The sequence below is a fragment of the Myxine glutinosa genome, chromosome 9 (assembly GCF_964187855.1).
Source record: "Myxine glutinosa chromosome 9, kmMyxGlut1.1, whole genome shotgun sequence".
NCBI classification, from domain to species: domain Eukaryota; kingdom Metazoa; phylum Chordata; class Myxini; order Myxiniformes; family Myxinidae; genus Myxine; species Myxine glutinosa.
Genome location: NC_136269.1, coordinates 84,554,355 through 84,569,978, shown reverse-complemented (window position 1 = coordinate 84,569,978; position 15,624 = coordinate 84,554,355). Strand labels below are relative to the sequence as shown.

The window sequence follows — 15,624 nt, the reverse complement described above, 5'->3', positions numbered from 1 at the left end:
TGTAGTAATATTACCAGGATTTTAAGATACCTGTAAGGTTCTTCCTTTAGTCCGGCAGCTAAGCTAAATATAGCATAACAATTGTGCATTTTGTGAGGAAAGCACCAAATTTGGCACACTAGTAGACGATCATATTATGAAAAGATCTGGATATTGGGCCATCTCAGATTCAGAGATTTGATTTTTGCAGGATTTGCAGATTTTGCAGATTTGCAAGCTGAGATTGCAACGCCAGGGACGGCCGACTCCTTCCTGCGAGCTGCCCACGTCACCCGCACAAGAAGAGCTCATCAAATCACTGCAGCGGCACTGCACATCCTGCAACACCGTGCGTATGAACGCCACTGTATGACATATGCTGATGATGCAGAAGACCTGCCTGAGTTCGAAGACCGGTGTCACCAGAGAGGAGTAGACATTCCCAACTTTCAGTACTGGGCAACTGTGCTGGAACTAGAGATGTTGGTACTGGTCTACGTGCGTTCTCTACGGCAGGCTTCATTCACGATGTACCTTGATGCCCTGACGGAACTGGTCCCATGGTTCCATGCCTTAGACCACACACACTATGCCAGGTGGGTCCCTGTTCACCTGAGGGACATGGTTGCACTCCCAATGAAGCACCCAGATGTAGCCAGAGATTTCAGGGCTGGCAACTTCACTATACAGAAGACGAAGAAGGTGTTCTCTTCGATCCCAATCGAATCGAAATCTTGCAAAAATCAAATCTCTGAATCTGAGATGGCCCAATATCCAGATCTTTTCATAATATGATAGTCTACTAGTGTGCCAAATTTGGTGCTTTCCTCACAAAATGCACAATTGTTATGCTAAGTTGCCCCACTATTTATCGTTTCTGTAGCTCCAACTATCACTGGTATGATTTTGGCGTTCTTCAGCTTCCAGGAACTTTTCACTTCATTTTTGAGATTTTGGTAATTTTCTTGATTTCTGCATTGTTTATGCAAAAATGGGTACTGACACCTCACCTAGCAATGCCTTCTTTTCCTTTTTATACGTACAGCGCCTTCAGAGGGTATTCAAACCCCTCAAAATTTCTCACATTTTGTTGTTACAGCCGGAATTTTAAGTGGATTGAATTTAAAAAAAATTGTCACTGATTTACACATAATACCCCACAATGTCAAAGTGGGAATGATTTTTTAGAATTTTTTCCAAAAAATTAAAAGCTGAAATATCTTAAGCCAATAAATATTCAAACCTTTTGCCGTGATACTTCAAATTGAACCCAGGTGTAAACAATTTATTTTGATGATCCTTGAGGTGTCTCTACAACTTGATTGGAATCCACATATAGCCAATTCAATTGATTGGACATGATTTAGAAAGCAACACACCTTTCTATATAAGGTCCCACAGTTGACAGTGCATGTCAGAGCAGAAACTCCACCATGAAATCCAAGGAACTGTCCATATAACTCCGAGATAGAATTGTGAGGATGCATAGATCTGGAGAAGGGTATAAAACAATTTCTTGAGTGTTGAAAATTCCCAAGAGCACAGTGAACTCCATCATTAGGAAATGGAAAGAATATGGAACTATCCACAATCTTCCTAGAGCTGGCTGTCAGGGACGTGACCAAGAACCCAATGCCCACTTTGGCAGAACTACAGAGTTCCTTGGCTGAGATGGGAGAACCTGCCAGAAGGATAACAATCTATGCAGTACTTCACACATCGAGACTTTATGGAGTAGTGGACAAACGGAGGCCACTCCTGAGAAAAAGGCACATGACAGCATGCCTGGATTTGCTAAAGGGCACATGAAAGACTCTCAAACAGAGCACGAGGACTCTCATACAGAGCACGAGGCAAAATATTCTGTTCTGATTAGGCGAAAATTTAACTCTTTGGCCTGACTGCAAATTAAAGCTCTACGTCTGGTGGAAACCGAGCACAGCTCATCACCCATCTAACACCATCCCTACGGTGAAGCAGGATGGTGGCAGCATCATGCTATGGGGTTGCTTTTTAGTGGCAGGGACTGCGAGACTTGTAAGGATAGAGGGAACAACTGTATAGGCAAATCCTTGAGGAGAACCTGCTTCAGAATGCTAAAGACCTTAGACTGCGGCGAAGATTTACATTCCAACAAGACAATGACCCCAAGCATATAGCCAAAGCAACACATGGCTTCAGAACAAGAACATGAAAGTCCTTGAGTGGTCCAGCCAAAGCCCAGACTTGAATCCCATTGAGAATCTGTGGAAAGACTTGAACATTGCTGTTCACCAATGCTCTGCATCCAACTTGACAGAGCTTGAGCAAATCTGCAAGGAAGAATGGGAGAAACTCCCTAAATCCAGATCTGCAAAGCTGATACAGACATACCCAAGAAGGTCAAGTCAGGTCAGGTATGGGCGCATACTCTGGAGCAGCGCATCGCTGCATCCACTTTCCGACGGTACTCCAGGGGCCTCCATCTGGCCATCCCCCAGGCTGATGCCTGGCCCACCCCTATCTCCTTGAGATTCTGATCAACCTGCTGCAACCACGAGGCATGCGGTCAGCCTGTTGGCCTCCTCCACTCACGAGGCTCCCTTGCTGAGAGTATCTTGTGACCTGGATCAGCGTCCGGAAAACGAGCCACCTGTCCATACAGCCGCAGCTGACGCTCACGGACCATACAGGAAACAAATCTCATCTGAGTCTCTCTCAGCAATCGCTCATTGGACACAAATTCCGACCAGCGATAGCCAAGGATTCTCCGAAGAGACTTGGTTCCAAAGGAGTGAAGATTCATTCTCTGGCCCTTGGTAAGGGTCCAAGTCTCACATCCGTAGAGCAAGACTGGAAGCACCAAGGACTTAAAGACTCTGACTTTCGTTCGCCTGCATAGATACCGACAGCGCCACACCCCATGATCCAGTGAATCCATGATTCCCCAGGCCCGACCCAGACGTCTATCAACCTCTGGCTTACAACATGCAGAGACATGAATAACACTGTCAATGTAAGTGAATGTCTTCGTGACCTCAACATCTTCGCCACAAACAGGCATAGACAAGACAGCAGCATCCAATATGTCATTGAAAGCCTGGATCTTGATAGATTGAAAGCCAAGAAGGCTCGAAGCTGTAATCACTGTCAAGGGCACCTCTATGAAGTAATGACTCAGCGGGTTGAATACTTATGTTAATTAGAATCTGCATTTCATTTTATTTCATTTTCACATTTTATTTCTGTATTTCAAAATCTGTATTTCATTTTCAAGAAATATAGAAAAATTTCTAAACACATGTTTTCACTTGGGGTATGTGTCGACCGGTAACAAAAAAATGTTTTTTTCATCCATTTTAAATTGAGACTGTAACACAACAAAATGTGAAAAAGGCAAGGGGTGTGAATACTTTCTGAAGGCACTGTAAGTACTATGTCTGATCGCAGTGCTTTGTTTTCTATGTTCATCCTTGATGGGATCATCAGAACATACATGAGCATTTCTTCCTTGTTTTCAATGATTGATTTGGTTCATGTGTCCAAGAGTTTTCTGGAACTGGGATACTGATATTTTTGCAGATGCACCAGTGGATTACTCGACATACCCTGTTTTGCCTTTGTGTGTACAGCTGTTCTGACATGAGTTTTTTACATCCCGATAGGGGGTGGCTCATGCTTTGTTTCTACCTTGCAAAACCTGCATTTGTCTGAATGACTCAGTCCCACCATTTTCTTAACTCTTCGATGCAGGCATCAAAAATCCTACATAAACGCAGCCATTGGGCCTCGGAGGCCCAACAGATGTATTCGTGTAATGTTGTACACCGCTCCTTTCCGATGCCATCTCCAGGCGCTGCATAACATCATTGCCGGGCACCGAAGGGGGCTCGGCAATGACGCACGCTGAAAGGCAGTACTCAGTTTTCACTCTGGTTGTTTTCTTGTTTGTTTGTTGTACACCGCTCCTTTCCTATGCCATCTCCAGGAGCTGCATAACGTCATTGCCGGGCAACGAAGGGGGCTCTGAAATGACACACGCTGAAAGGGAGTACTCAGTTTTCACTCTGGTTGTTTTCTTGTTTTCTTGTTTGTTTGTTTGACAGGGCGATATCTCAACCATCCTTTGAGCTGGGATGCTGAAATTTCGGCACAATAGTGAGCAAGTACTTTGTCAAAAACGGTATTTTGTTTTTTGATTAATCAATTAATTGTTATTAAGGGGGTTGTTATTAAGGTAAATCAATTAAGAGTTATTTAATTATTAGCGATTAGCGAAGCAAAGTACTTATACATTTCCTTTCTCTTCTGGGAATTATCTCAGGCACCTTTTGAGTTAGGAAGCTGATATTTGGACATGACAATCACCAAGTGATTTGGCTGTAAAGAATATTTTTGATTTATTGATTAATCAATTAATCTATTAATTATTTAATTATTCGATTAATGATGAAATTAATTTTTAAAAATGTAAGTTACAGATTGAGATGAAATGGTTGGTGGTTTATGTGTTCTATTAGGCGATTGATTAATTATTTAATTTTTATAATTATTATTTATTTATTTTCACTATTAATCATTTATTTATTTTCTTTCTCATCTGGGCAATATCTCAGGAACCTTTTGATTTAGGAGGCTGATATTTGGACATGACAATGACCAAGTGATTTGGCTGTGAAGGCTATTTTTGATTTATTGATTAATCAATTAATCGATTAATTAATTAATTATTCGATTAATGAGTAAAAACATTTTTTTGAGGTAAAAGATTCGGATTAAATGGTGGTGGTTTATGTGTTCTATTAGGCAATTGATTAATTATTTGATTTTTTTTGCGATTATTATTTATTTATTTTCATTATTAATCATTTATTTATTTTCTTTCTCATCTGGCCAATATCTGTCACCTTTTGAGCTAGGAAGCTGATATTTGGACATGACAATGACCAAGTGATTTGGCTGTAAATCGCATTTTTGATTTATTGATTAATCAATTCATCGATAAATTTTTTATTGATTAATAAATTAATTTTTTAATTTTTTATTAATGTCTTATTTAATTAAATTTCTAAAAGTTACATCTTCGGATGAAGCACTAGTGGTTTAGTTATGCTATTAGCCAATTGATTAAGAAAATATTTTATGACAATCTTTCATTGATTTTAATAATGCAATTAATCAATCAAATATTGTGCACCTCTCCCTCCAAATACAGTCTCTACGAGCTGCATGGCGGTATTGCTAGGTGCCAGAAGCCATGCTGGAGGATATTTAATTATTTGGCATGGGGGTGGTGTACTTTGAATGTATCTGTACTTGTTTTTTAACTTTTTATTATTTTTATAGATTTTTTTTCTTTCATATCCTTTTTCAATCCAAGTCGATGCTCATGGATGTGTATTTGCTCAGAAAATGTGAATCATTGATCCTATTAGTTGGAAGAATCCCATACAAGTAATGAACTTTTTTTCTTTTCTTTTTTGCAAAACTTTTTTTTGTTCTTGGTTTTTAAACTTTTTTCTCTAAAAAGTTGAGGCTCATGGAGTAGTATTTGCTCAAAAAATATGATTCACTAATCCCTTTATTTAGAATGTACATGTCCACAACTGTCAAAAATCCTACACCTATGCAGCAAATGGACCTCAGAGGCCCCACAAATGTATTCGTGTAATGTTTTTAAATTTTCATATTTTTGTCACTGAATTATTTGTAACCAAGTTATAGGAGCATATAATGAGGCTCATATCAAGAAAATAATGATATAACATAGTAGTACAACATTTATGCGGGGCCTTGAAGGCCCCAGGCCTGCATTCGTGTCAGATTTTCGGGTTATAAGTGAAAGAATGAAGATTTTCCCACGAGCCTGAATGATTTTTTTTTTACGTCACTGATTTTTGTGTAACAACATGAAAGTTGGTGAAAATGAGGCTCATTCTAAAAAAAAATTGTACAGCATAGTTTTTGCAACAAAAAAAACCTTGTGGGCCTCTGAGGCCCAATCACTGCATCCAAAGGTTAAATCCATTGGTGTAGTGTCCTTGGTCTTCGGCATTTATAAATGATTTGTTCTCCATTCCAGTTAAGATGACCTCTTCTTAACCATTCCGATGAGCCTACTTTGTCTATGTGACAGCAGTGTGTGTGTGTGTGTGTGTGTGTGTGTGTGTGTGTGTGTGATTGGTTGTTATCTCCATATGCGGGTTTCAGAAGGTGGAATGGAGACCTCTTAGGTCTCAAAGTATCCATATATGTGTATGCGTGCAAGTTGCTGTTATTTGCTGCTATCTCCACACATGTATGGGTTTTGGGAGACGGAACGGAGACTTACCAGATATCGTGTGTGTCGTTGGTTGTTAACTCCATACGCGGGTTTCAGAAGGTGGAATGGGGCCATATAAATTCAAGGATTATCCCAGCAAAACTCCAACACACACACACACACACACACACACACACACACACACACACACACACACACACACACACACACACACACACATATATATATATATATATATATATATATATGTGCATACACACAAAAAACACACACACATACACGAATGTGGATACTTTGAGACATGGTGTGGTGCTGTAGTATAATCCATTTCCAGATTGGTCATGTCCCATTTGCAACACATTCTGTACTGCCATGGCCTTGCCTATTCCAAACTAAAGCAAACTTGTGGAAATAATCATTAACACAAATTAAAACAAATATATGTATGCTCATTTCCATAATCTGGAAATATTTTAGGGTTCAGCCTCCAACTTACCCATTTAGCTGCAAGAAAATTTGCTTGTACTCCTGCTGAGATAGATCTAGGCTGGGAAGGCAATCAAAAGCATACATATATCTGTGACTATATGGGAAAACTCAAGGTGACAAGATGCACAATGTAAACTGTCATTATCGCAAATGGAATCCAGCACATGGCAAGCATCTCCTCAGTCATGCCTCTGAAACAAATGCAATCTTTCAATCAAATCCATTCCAAAAATTTCTGGAGATCTGATGGTAGACCTATTCTAGTGAGATCTCATGTGAACTCATGATATGTTTATAAGGGACATCTCATCTCAGTTAACACGTGCCTTCCATGATATATAGTGCCTTCAGAAAGTATTCACTCCCCTAGACTTTTTCACATTTTGTTATTGTTGTTATTTTATAGCCCCGGACAATTCTCTCGAACAAGTCCGCGGCAGGGAGACAGCCGATCGATCACGCAGGAGTGACCCAGAGATCCCCCACATCCAGGATGGTGTACTCCTGCCTTCACAAAGTCAGGGCCACGACAGAGTTAGAGAGAGAAAGAGAGAGAGAGGGTGACAGAGACAAGAGGGAAAGGGCCGGTCCAGGGAGCATATTGGCATTCTGACGATGACTGCACTGCCTTGATGAATCCGATCAGCAGGGAGGAATGGAGAATATTTGGCCCACCGACTTACGTTGGAAGGTGGCATCTTAGAGCGAAGCGAAGAGGCATCTTAGAACATGAGGCAAAAGATTGTGTCATCTGATGAGATGCAAATTGAACTATTTAGTCTGGTCAAAACCGAGCACAGCTCATCACCCATCAAACACCATCCCTACTGTAAAGCTTGGTGGCGGCAGCATCATGCTATGGGTATGCTTTTCAGCAGCTGGGACTGAGAGATTTGTAAGGATTGAGGGAACAATGAATGGAGCCAAGTGCAGGCAAATCCTTGAGGAAAACCTGCTTCAGAGTTGAAGACATTAGGCTGCGGTGAAGATTTATGTTCCAGCAGGACAAGAACCCAAGCATATAGCCAAAGCAACACTGGAATGGCTTCAGATCAAGAATGTGAAAGTCCTTAAAAGGCCCAGCCAAAGCCCAGACTTGAATCCCATTGAGAATCTGTGGAAAGACTTGAAGAGTGCTGTTCAGTGACGTTCCCCATCCAACTTCACAGAGCTTGAGCAAATATGCAAGGAAGAATGGGAGAAATCCCCCAAATCCGGATGTGAAAAGCTGATACAGACACACCCAAGAAGACTCGAAGCTGTAATAGCTGCCAAAAGCGCTTCTACAAAGTATTGACACAGGGGTTGAAGACTGAATACTTATGTAAATTAGATATTTCTGCATTTCAATTTCTAAAAATTTGTAAAAAATTCGAAAAACAAGTTTCCACGTTGTCATTTTGTGTAGATCGGTGACAAAAATCTCAATTTAATCAATTTTAAACTCAGGCTGTAACACAACAAAATGTGAAAAGGTCAAGGGGTGTGAATACTTTCTGATTCCAAAAAAAAGGTTGTTCTAAAAGACTCGGCCAACTTTAGTTGTTAATATATTTAGAACCACAAATGATACCAAGATACCCTTTGGTTTATATGATAGAGAAACTCAGAAAGTTTTGTACACACCATCAATACACTTCAATGTGAGCTCCGTTTGGCATGCGCAGGACATCAAGGTGGTACACGAGTTCCTGCCATGTTTGGCTCAGCATGTTTGCGTCCACCAGTGTGCATGCAGCTGTGATCCGAGAACGAAGATCCTGCAGGTTTGCCACCTTGGTGTTGTGGACAACATCTTTGACAAACCCCCACAGAAAAAAAATCAAGTGGGGTTATGCATGGTGATCGTGGGAGCCAGGTGGTTGGAATTTTTTGCATTCAGGTCAGTTTGAACGACTAAGGCCCAATGAGAATGAGTGCCGTCCTGTTTTAAAATGATATCGGGTTGCAGGTCTTCAATATGTTGGAAGGCGAATCCTTCCAACATGTTCATGTAGATTGTTGAGATCACTATAGCCTCCGCAAAGAAAAATGGACCCATGTATGTGTTCAATGACCACGTGGGGGTTTTCAGAGCCCCAGATCCCCAAATTGTACTAGATGACCTTTCCCAATACAGGAAAGCAAGCTTGGTCTGTGAACAACACCTTTTTCAGGTAATCTTTGTCATCCTCTATGCGATGGAGCTTTTCCAAAGCAAATGCCTTGTGTTTATGCCCGTCATTTTGCTTGAGTTTCTGCAGAATTTGCACATTGTAGGCATAAAGCTTCAGTCTTTTATGCAAACTCCTGTGTACAGTGGTGGCTGGTAGTCCTAGTTCTCTGGATGCTGCATGTGCACTTGGTCGACCGGTACATTTATGTTTCTAACAACTTCCAGTCTCCTTAAATCTATTGTACCACTCTTTGATACTAGTCAGCGATGGCGGATTCCTTCCATACCTTGTATGGAAATTACACTGAGTATGTGTGTTGATCTTGTCTCTATGAATCATTCGACGTACTGAGCTTTCTCCTGTGGAGTAGCCATTTTCTTTTATATTAAATCCCAGACCTGAAAATAAAGAAAACTTTGAGTTTCTGTATCATATAAAAAAAGGGTATCGTATAATTTGTGGTACTAAATATATTAATAGCCAAGGTTGTCCAGGTCTTCTTGGAACACCCTGTATAATTGTAGCAATGTATGTGGGGCCCTCTTTCCACAATCTATTATTTTAAATTACTCTCACATATGGCACTTCCAATACCATCTTTAATGCACATCTTTAGCGCTTGAAAAACGTCTTCCGTGCATACCGTATAGGGGCAACCAGTGCACCTGCAGCCTTCAGGAAGCTCACATATCCGTCAGCAATATATGAATCACCGTACATTCTCCACTCTGTGTCTGTCTCCTGGGCGAGAATACCTGCAGGAAGCATAACAAAAGCAGAAGAGTCCTGAGGCTATACAGTGAGGAAGATTGATTCACACTTAGACCAATGACAGTACCACAAACTCTGCTATACACCATCCAAAAGGAGCAGTGCACTATGGTCACATATGGGCTTGCAAAAGTTTACATCAATTTACCAATACTGAATGACCGAATCAGTTTCCTTGGTTATTGGGCACAATCCTGGACGGGTCGCCACTCCGACGCAGGATACCCGAATGGCTCATTCATCCCAGCACGCTGGTACTCAATTTACCGACCTCGGAAGGATGACGGGCTGAGTGTGTGTATATGTATGTATGTGTATATACGTATATATATATATATATATATATATATATATATATATATATATATATATATATATATACAGTGAAACCTTTACTTACGAGTTTAATTCGTTCTGTGACCGAGCTCGTAACTCAATTTGCTCGTTTCTCAAATTAAATTTCCCCATTAAAATGCATTGAAATGCTATTAATCCGTTCCAGCCCCCAAAAAACCGCACCAATTTTTTTTGTTACGTGTTTTTAAATAAGAAAAATGTACTTTATAAATAACAAATAATGTATAAACAAGCACGACCTCGTATATACTGTACATAATAAGCGGCGTTACGCGCGCTGCTTGTAAACTAGGAGGAAGCGGACAACGCGGTAATTTGTAAGAGTCTTTATTCAAGAGCTCACAGTAACACTGGCGCGCTCCGGGCTGCGCGCCCGGTGTATATCCTGAGGCCACGCCTACCCCTCGGCGTGGCCACCGCCCACTTGGTGCGCGGAATGATGTCACCACGCCAGTGAGCTTCCGTGTCCGCCACAATGTAAAGAAATAAACTGGTTTTATTAAGTGTATTTACCTTGAAGATCAGACGAAGATGCTGGCGGAGGTGGAGGAGATGACTTTTGCCTTTTTCGCCACACTTTCCTCGCTTTCACTTGCAGGGCGTTTCAATAAAAACCTGTCCAACGAGGTTTGTTTCTTCCTCCCTTTCAAAATGTTTCGATCGTACTGCTACGATCGTACTGCCTCGCCAAGTCGACAACACGCACACCTCGCTCATGTTTTTCGACGATTGCGTGTTTTATATCCAAGCACATCATCCTCTTCTTCTTCTCAGTACTGCCCTTGGCACTCAATTTCTTAGGACCCATGGTTAAAACTAAGAAATTTTCCAAAATAACCAACATGCGAAAACAAAGCAGCAGCGATATACGGCAGAGATGCTTGCACGGCAAGATAACCACGTGACCGGAACGCTCGTTGGGCCACCTAGTGGCGGGTGGCGTAAGCTCGTAACTCAGATCTCGACTCGCATCTCAAAGCAAAAAACCGCCCGAGCGACGGCTCGTATCTCAGAAAACTCGTACGTTGGTGCACTCGTAAGTCAAGGTTTCACTGAGCGAACTGCTCGGGAGACATAAAAAAAGTTCGTTATTTTGAAGTGTTCGTAATACTGAATAACGTACGAATCACCATACTATCACACCTTCGCTCTAATGTACCATCTCTTGGAAACTCCTTAGCATGTCCCTTTGTCCACAAATACCAATTCTCAACCTCTTTAATAGCCTCTATATATTCATATATATATTCCATAGCCAATAGCCATATATTCATATGCAAAACAACAAACTCTTTGTATTGTTCATTCATGTACATTTTATTGTTCGATTGTACGAATAAAAAACTTTAAAAAGCATTGCTATTGTGTCATTGTTCAAGTATATGTAATATTCAAGTACATGTACATGTTCAAGTACATCGTCACATGACTTGTCTTCCCCGGAAATCTTGAGTGCGCGTATACCATGACGATTTTTCCACCGATAGAGCCATCCAGTGGACCCGGTGAATTTTCTGTCCTCACCATGCATTTCTTTTGATAATGCTATAGCTTTCTCCATAACCATAGGGCCGGAAATCGGTATGTTGGCAGCTCGTTGCTGTTCGAACCATAGATAGACTGCCTGATTGAGATCGCCATCATTCGCCTGCCGCATTTTCTTCCGCTTCAAACCATCTTGTTGACTGCATTTGTGGACAAATTCCGGTAACTCCTTTTCCTTTCCTTTGAACGTTGATATGCTGCTCTTAGGAATGCCGTATTCCCTGGAAAGGTTTGCTGCTTTCTCACCAAGACTGAGACGATCAATGATACGGAGCTTGTCTTCAACTGACAAGATCTTGCGTTTACGGGACGGTGTAGCCATATTGATTTCCATTACGTTAAACAATAGAATCTCATTAAATATGCGGGGGACAGGAAGTTCGTTCGTTATATCCGGAAGTTCGTAATACTGGTGTTCGTTATAGCGGGGTTCCAGTGTATATATATATATGTATGTATGTATATATATATATATATATATATATATATATATATATATATATATACATAGTATATATATATATATATATATGTTGAGATCATGCATTTAGTTATGCCTTTTCTAAATTATTGTTTGCATTTAATTAGTATTTGCTCTATAAAATAGGATTAAGCTTCCTATGATCCCTCTTGCTTCGAACTATGCTTTACTACCAAGCTGGTGGCAAGGAATGTAGCAAGATTGTGAAACTGCTTGCTCTGTCGTGAAACACGTCTTTCTGTCCTTGACCGAAGGCCGGCATAAGAAGATAAGTCTTTGGAATGTCTTTGTGCTCTTTCTCCTGCATCTTTCCCTTGGCTCATGCCAAATAAGATAGAACAAAGGTAGGGGCTTAGAGGCCCATTCTGTCTCTTAGTTCCACCATGATGAAGCTTGCCAAAGTTAGCGGAGATCCTTATCACACTCTGCAAGTATATAAGGAAGAACTTTCTGTAAGGAACCCAGGAGTGTATGGGACCATGCTGTTCAATTGAATTGTATGCCCCTTATGCCCTCCACAGCGCTGTGTAATTGGTCTTTCAATAAATGCTTGTTATTCCCTGAACTCAAGTTGTGGAACATGGTTCTACGCCCGAGATCTGGTGTCAGAAGTGGGATCCAACTCTGAGCGGGATTTGGGAGGCAGACCCTGTGGAGACCCTGCGGGGAGGCTGGCCAGCACTGATTTGATTAAGGTGAGCTTTCATGCTGAGGGGTCATTCCAAATTGAGCTCCGTTCACTCACCCAGGTTGTCTGTCTCCCCTTTCGTCGCTCCGTGCTTGGATCACGAACAAATTGTAATCTGGTGTGTAAGTGCAGGCCTATTTGGCTCAGGGTAACGAGTTGTTTATTGATCTACCAAGGAGAGGGGTCAGTTAGCAGGAAGGGGGGACTTTTTGGTAAAGCCAAGAACTTCCCAGGCAGGGCAGTCTAGAGCCAAGATGGAGTTGATGGGGTTGATAGTAACCAGGGAAAGTATTGGCTGCGGGCTAACGAAGGAGACCCAAGGAATATGGCCAGGATAAGTAATAGGTTAAGGAAACCCCGGCGTCGATGATAAGTAATAAGTTAAGCTAGGTTAAGAAGGGAGAACCCCTTTAGGGAAGCCCCGGCGTGGGTAATGAGTTAAGTTTCCAGAGGACAGGGGGGGGGGGTGAAGATTGGGGGGCGGCGTTCCAATCTGAGAACTACCCAGGAGGGATCAGCCTAAGAAAGGAAGAGCAGGATGAGGTCAGATCTGGAGAATTAAGATGATCAATTTAATGCACAAGGCGCGTGAATCCAGCCGTGAACGCGCGAGCGCGACGTGCAGGCTGGTCGCTATGGCGATGGGGTAACGGCCCTCGCGGGGAACCGCGAGGCGAGACGAGGGAATGCTTGTTCAATGCTGTGCACGGCATGAACGCATTCGGGTGACCGGGGCAGGCGAAAAGAGGATTATAATGAGCCAGGAAAGAAATGATGCAACCAGCCGCATCGAATGGTTGCACCTTTGTGAACAACTGAAGTTAAGGGCTCACAATGAGGGAAAGAATAACGTGCCGAGCTGCCGCGTAAGGATGCAGGCCGGCTGGCATGGAGGCCGGCGATATAGGCAGAAGATTGGGAGAGACCAAAAATCCTGTGGACAGGTGCAGTTGGGATTAAGATGAACGATTGTGGGAGAGCCGTCTGGAGAGAAAGGCGCATCATGGAACAGAAAGATGCGTGAGTACAGGGGAGAACCCAGCTATGAGGTTGCTTGGAGGACGTGTGCCCAAATGCATTGTGGGCCATTGCGACTTTGCTGGATGTCGGACGTTCGTGCCTTGCCAGCAAGGTGTTTCATGTGGTGTGCTCTGTGCCATGTCAGTATAGTGGGGGCCTGTGACTCCTGCCATGCAATGTCATGAGGAATACGTTGTTTAAGATGGAATTATAAGAGGAATGCTGAATAAACGTTGATAGTAACGTGAAGTATATAAAATGAGGCGATTGTCGTGGTCGAATGGAGGATTTCAAGACAGTAATGAATTTCCGGTGCCAACCGGAAACCCTATCTTACAGTAAATTATGTACAGTGTGGATGAGGTTTCTCTGAATGAGGTGAATGAGGTTGTCTAGAGCGGATTAAATAGGGAATGGCAGTTGCAAGATCAAGGTACGGATGTGATGTGGAATGGCAGCTGGAAGATGTAAGATGCATCGGTACATCTCATCTGTGTTGATCGATGCGCCGGACAGCGACTTTGCAGGCGAGCGATGGTGGTATGGTTTAGCTATCAAAATGCATGTGGGTCTGGGGGCAGAAAATGTGGGACAAGCTGCCCCACAGGCGTAGGGGGGAGAGTATTGGAAATTCAATAATTTGAGTAGAAATGTCGGGTTTTCAACCGAACGCTCATCCGAGGGATGAAAACGGTCGGGGTTTCAACTGTCGGTATGTGATGTGGTTCACGCCATGCAAATGATGTGTGGTTATGGGTACGTAATGCGTCTTGGAGATGCGTCGGGAGCAGAGACACAGGGGGAAATCGAAGCAGGTGGCTTGATGAGGTGGCTGCGTGGTGAACAATCAAATGTCGGAGGTTGAGGTTTTTGGTTGTGTTACATGAGGTGGCTGAGTTGAAGGGATGTGCTGAGTGAGCACAGGTGCGAAAGGTGTGCACCAGGTAGAGACGGTGCTGCATGGTGGAGCATGCCCCCCAGGAAGGGCTGTGAAATGAGGACGGGTGAGCTCGGGTGCACCTGCGGTGAGGTGCGGTGGTTGGAAGGTCTACTGGAAGGTGGTGTGGTGTGGGATGTCAACCACAACCTGATGGTGTTGTTTGTAGTGGAGGCCTTGTGTTAAGGTTGGGACGTGTTGCTAGGGGGCTGGTGAGCTGGCACCTCGTGTGGTTGAAGATTGCAGTTTCACAGAAGGAGAGCGAACAAGGACGGTGGCTGGACTGTTGATAAACTACCTGGTTTTGTGTTGATTTACGTTGTCGTGGATTTATGTTCAATCTTAATTTTAATTCCTGTAGCCTAGTGCATATGGGACTTGGTTGGGTTCTGGGCTTGTGGTTCGCCTCTGTTGTCTGTCTGTCTGTCTGTCTGTCTGTGAGCAGGACGTCTCAGGAAGGTGTGGATGGATTTGTACACAATTTGGTAGGGTTAGGCATTGTGTGATGGCTGGTTACATCATTTGCAACTATTGGACCAGAGGCTGAAACAGGTGGATGTGATGCTGTAGGGAGGAAATAGAGGAAATCGGGTTGAATTTAAATTGAAATGAAAATTGGAAAAGTGGATTGGGAAATTGGGTTGTTGACATGCACCAGCATTGACGGATCATTCATTAGTACCGCAAAAAGGGGGAAGACAGGGAAAAATTGCTGCCACCACAATAGCGCTGCACCAGGAAATATCTCTACCATGTTTTCGTGAAAAATCCAGATGGGGCCATAATAGTGTATGGGGAACCGTCATTTGGGAAGCGTCTTAAATGGCAGTAGGTTTAGACAGGTATTGAGAAGGTTCGTGCAATGTCATTATGGGGGGTAACCATGCTCCAGGTGGAGGGGCAGCCGGGATACAAATGGGGGTCGCCCAATTTAAGGAT

At 42.7% G+C, this 15,624-nt stretch overlaps 1 protein-coding gene across 4 annotated transcripts in view; it reads right to left on the bottom strand.

Moving 5' to 3' along the window:
- LOC137435281 (gamma-glutamyl hydrolase) overlaps positions 1-15,624 on the bottom strand; it is a 58,308-nt gene that overhangs the window by 14,690 nt on the left and 27,994 nt on the right. For 2 of the 4 annotated variants that reach the window (XM_068128915.2, XM_068128917.2), the window contains exons 2-3: positions 9,530-9,641; positions 6,738-6,788 (exon numbers count right to left, since the gene is read on the bottom strand). In XM_068128915.2, coding sequence (XP_067985016.2) covers positions 6,738-6,788; positions 9,530-9,641 — 163 coding nt within the window. The remainder of the gene's footprint in view (positions 1-6,737; positions 6,789-9,529; positions 9,642-15,624) is intronic. The other 2 variants (XM_068128916.2, XM_078784488.1) reach the window with 1 other exon arrangement.